At 36.4% G+C, this 3,812-nt stretch overlaps 1 protein-coding gene across 1 annotated transcript in view; it reads right to left on the reverse strand.

Moving 5' to 3' along the window:
- The window catches only part of LOC125674514 (centrosomal protein of 290 kDa-like), a 75,900-nt gene continuing 72,088 nt past the window's right edge, over positions 1 to 3,812 (reverse strand). Inside the window, exons 54-55 of the mRNA XM_056159099.1 lie at positions 1,871 to 1,996; positions 1 to 905 (exon numbers count right to left, since the gene is read on the reverse strand). Of these exons, the coding sequence (XP_056015074.1) occupies positions 774 to 905; positions 1,871 to 1,996 (258 nt within the window). The 3' untranslated portion in view covers positions 1 to 773. The remainder of the gene's footprint in view (positions 906 to 1,870; positions 1,997 to 3,812) is intronic.

Here is a 3,812-nt window from a genome sequence, read left to right on the forward strand (position 1 = left end):
CAATTTCTTGCACAAAAATGCATTTATATGTAAATATATTAAACTTCGCTACACAATGTAAATAATCTTGCTGATAGGACGGAAAATGATTTTTTCCCCAGATCTATAAGACATACAAGTAAATAATGATACCGAGCAGTGCATGCTGTACAATTCACCAATGCTTATTTACAAATATCAAGTGTAGCAACATGCTTTTTATAAAAAATATCACAGCTGGAACTACAACACAACATGAACAGTTCTATGTTGTTATATAATGAAGAAAAAAATATCCCATCCTCCCGCTCCCACCCCGAAAAAAATGTTCCACTGACTGGCATGTTTACCCATTTCTTTCAGTAAAATCCATTGCCTCAGACTCGCATCTTTATCAATATGCTCAATAGAATTGTCAAAATGTTAATGCAGGTATTTCAATGAAAATCTCGCATAATTGGACGGATGAAATACAGTTTCGGAATGCCCTCTCATCCATAAGCCTTTGAAAAACTTCATTCAAAGTAATCCTATCTGTTAAACAAATGAGAGGTGTAAGAGATCAGCACTACACACACCTCACATCAAACATTTATACTTCCTGAAGGATATGCCCAGTCTTTTCTAGACAGATAAGTCTCTAAATGACCAAATAACTTTCACAATCCTAAACTCCCATCAGTGATACTGAAAATGGGCTGGGTATGTGTTAACAGTCTGAAGCGTCTGGCTCAATGTAAACACTGAAGATGGCAGTAACAGTCAGGAATCACCAATGCTGTTGGTGCCGAACACTATCTGGCCCCCAATTGCTGTAGTCTCTCCTCATACAAGATGTTTTTCTCTAAAGCTTGCTTGTAGTTGTATTTCAGATCTTCAATTTCCTCAAAGAAATCAGGACCAAAGTTTGACAATTCTTTCTTCAGCTGAAAAAAAAATTATGATGGCATTGAGTAATATATGAGAATCCCTGTACATCATGTTAATGTCTACAGTTTTATTTTCCTGTTTGACAAATTATTATCAAAACAATCTTAAACAAGATATACTGTGAACAATGCTCACTAAGAATACCCCCCGCTTACCCCAATCTCCCAAAGGGTGTTGTTAATAGGTATAAATTACCTCTTTCCTGAGTGTCAAAATATGGTATGCCTTTGTAGAAGAAAATGGAAGATATAGTCCGAACACAAATCAATGGCATAAACCTAAAATTTTGACCTTGAGATCAAAGGTCAAGGTCATAAAGAGGTCATGAATGTACATGACACATAGTATCATGGTGATACACCCATGTCTTATGGTATGACTATGTCAAAACCCTATAATCAATTTTGACCTTGAGGTCAAAGTTCAACGTCATATAGAGGTCAAGAAGGTACTCGACATATTGTCCCATGGTGATACACTCATGTGTCAAATATGATATGCCTATGTCAAAGAACAAAGAAGTCATGGCCCTGACACGAATCCATTGTAAAAACCTTTAACTTTGACCTTGAGGTCAAGGTCATATGGAGGTCATGAAGGTACATGACACATTGTCTCATGGTGATACACTCATGTGTCAAATATGGTATGCCTATGTCAAAGAACAAAGAAGTTATGAATCTGCACAGACAGACAGACAGAGTGATTCCTATATACCCCCCATAACTTTGTATCTAACATTACAATAAACACCCACCCTCTGTATCTAACATTACAATAAACACCCACCCTCTGTATCTAACATTACAATAAACACCCACCCTCTGTATCTAACATTACAATAATACAACACCCACCCTCTGTATCTAACATTACAATAATACAACACCCACCCTCTGTATCTAACATTACAATAAACACCCACCCTCTGTATCTAACATTACAATAATACAACACCCACCCTCTCCATTTCCAGTCTGTATTTATCTTTCTCTGTCTGAATCGTTCTCAGCTCCATTTTGATATCAACATTTTCATCCATCAGTCTGTCATAGGCTGTTGCCTTGGTGATGACATCACCTGATAACTGTAAGAAAAGAAAATGCAAAACATGTTTTGTGAGAAAAATATCCAGAAATAATTTCCAGTAGGTAGCCTACTAAAACTGCAGTTTAAAAAACCCAGTAATTTATAAAAGACTGTGCACCATCTTTGTAAAATTGAATTGTATGCACTTTTTATGCAGTAGAGTTCACCTCTAAACACGACAATCAAGTTAAAAGGATGGGATCTACTTGAGAAATAACTTTCATTTTTGAAGATTGGCATGAACTGCAACATATTATGTCCATACTTCATAAAGCATATTAGTGCTTCATTAGAGGTATGCTGCCTTGTGTATTTTCAGAAATGAAATTTACTCTTTTTAATATTTACATTTTATTTTAGTTTCTGTCAGAATGTTCCCAGCCATTAATACAGTCGTACTATATTTATCACGATTCTTACGGACATTATTGACATTCATGAGGAAATGGCTATCATATCAAATGGTAAAAATATCTCAGGTAACAACAATGGAAATGTAAATATCTAAAACTGATCCTGCACTGTCAATGATGATCATTGCTGAGACTGTTTATAAATAGATATTAGTCAACCTTGACATATGGTTTAAAAGGAAAATGCCCATGAAAGCTTATGAGCAGCTTATTTACAATTAGCTTTGCATGGATGTTTGCATGAGGGGTTCATTAGAGAGGGAGTTCGCTAGCTATAGGGTGCCCCACCCCCTCACCCTGGTGTCTGAGTGAACGACCATCATACCCTCTCATATACTACCAGTCAATAATAAGGACTGACCCTGGGTCACATCGGTGTCAGGAAAGTGAGCTTAATACCACTGGCGATCACGAGGGTTGTCCCCGGGTCACAGCAGTGAAAAGTGAGTTTACTACTTACTTCTAATTAGCATTGTACTGGAATTTACTCCCTGGTTTTCATTTCAATATACTAAAGGGTTTATTGAAATACAACCATGTTCAAGTTAATCAGAGCTACAGAACCAAGTTTTTTCCCCAAGTAACCCAAAGAAAGAATCTATTTCCCATAATGTGGAATCTTTAAATTTCAGACTCCATTTTCAGGGATTTCGTAGGTATTCCACGAATTTCAGACCAAAACAAAATGCACAATTCCTTTAATGTTTCAATGTTCAGAAACCATCTTCCTGAAATTACATCCCAAAAAAAACCTGTAAAACCTTGACTATCTATGAAAATTGGTTCCCACAAATTTAATGATTTCACAGCTTCAGAAATGTAACACTGAGCGCAAAGAAAACTACACACAATAGTGATAAAACAGGCATGGTCCTCTGTAATATTACTAATATCAAGTCCATTTTGTTACGAGTTATAAAAAAAATGAGCATTTGAATTAATTTTCTGCATTCAAGGCTTATAATTCAGCGACAAATCAATGGACCAGAACAAAATTTGAAGCAATTTACCAAACATCAAATGAATATCTGCAAGCAGAACAAAATATAGTGCAGAAAACTGAGTTTTGCATTTATTTTCGAAGTCCAAGGGCCATGCCATGGCTCAGCAAAATATCAATGGACTGGAACAAATTTCAATCTTGATCTACAACTTGTCATGGTAAAGCACTGTACGAAACATCAAATGCATTTTTGCAAGCATGACAGAAGAAAGTGCAGAAAACTGATTTGCTGGACTGGCAGACAGACAGAGTGGAAACCTCAAGTCCCTTCAGCTCCGCCGGTAGGGGACCAATAGACAGAGGTTTTCATATTTCAGTCCGACCATAAAGTAGCACTCTTGCTTTGTTGGCAAAGGCGCTAAAATATGATTCTGGCTAAAACAAGAAGCATTAGTTAT

Source organism: Ostrea edulis, chromosome 3 (assembly GCF_947568905.1).
Source record: "Ostrea edulis chromosome 3, xbOstEdul1.1, whole genome shotgun sequence".
Taxonomy (NCBI): domain Eukaryota; kingdom Metazoa; phylum Mollusca; class Bivalvia; order Ostreida; family Ostreidae; genus Ostrea; species Ostrea edulis.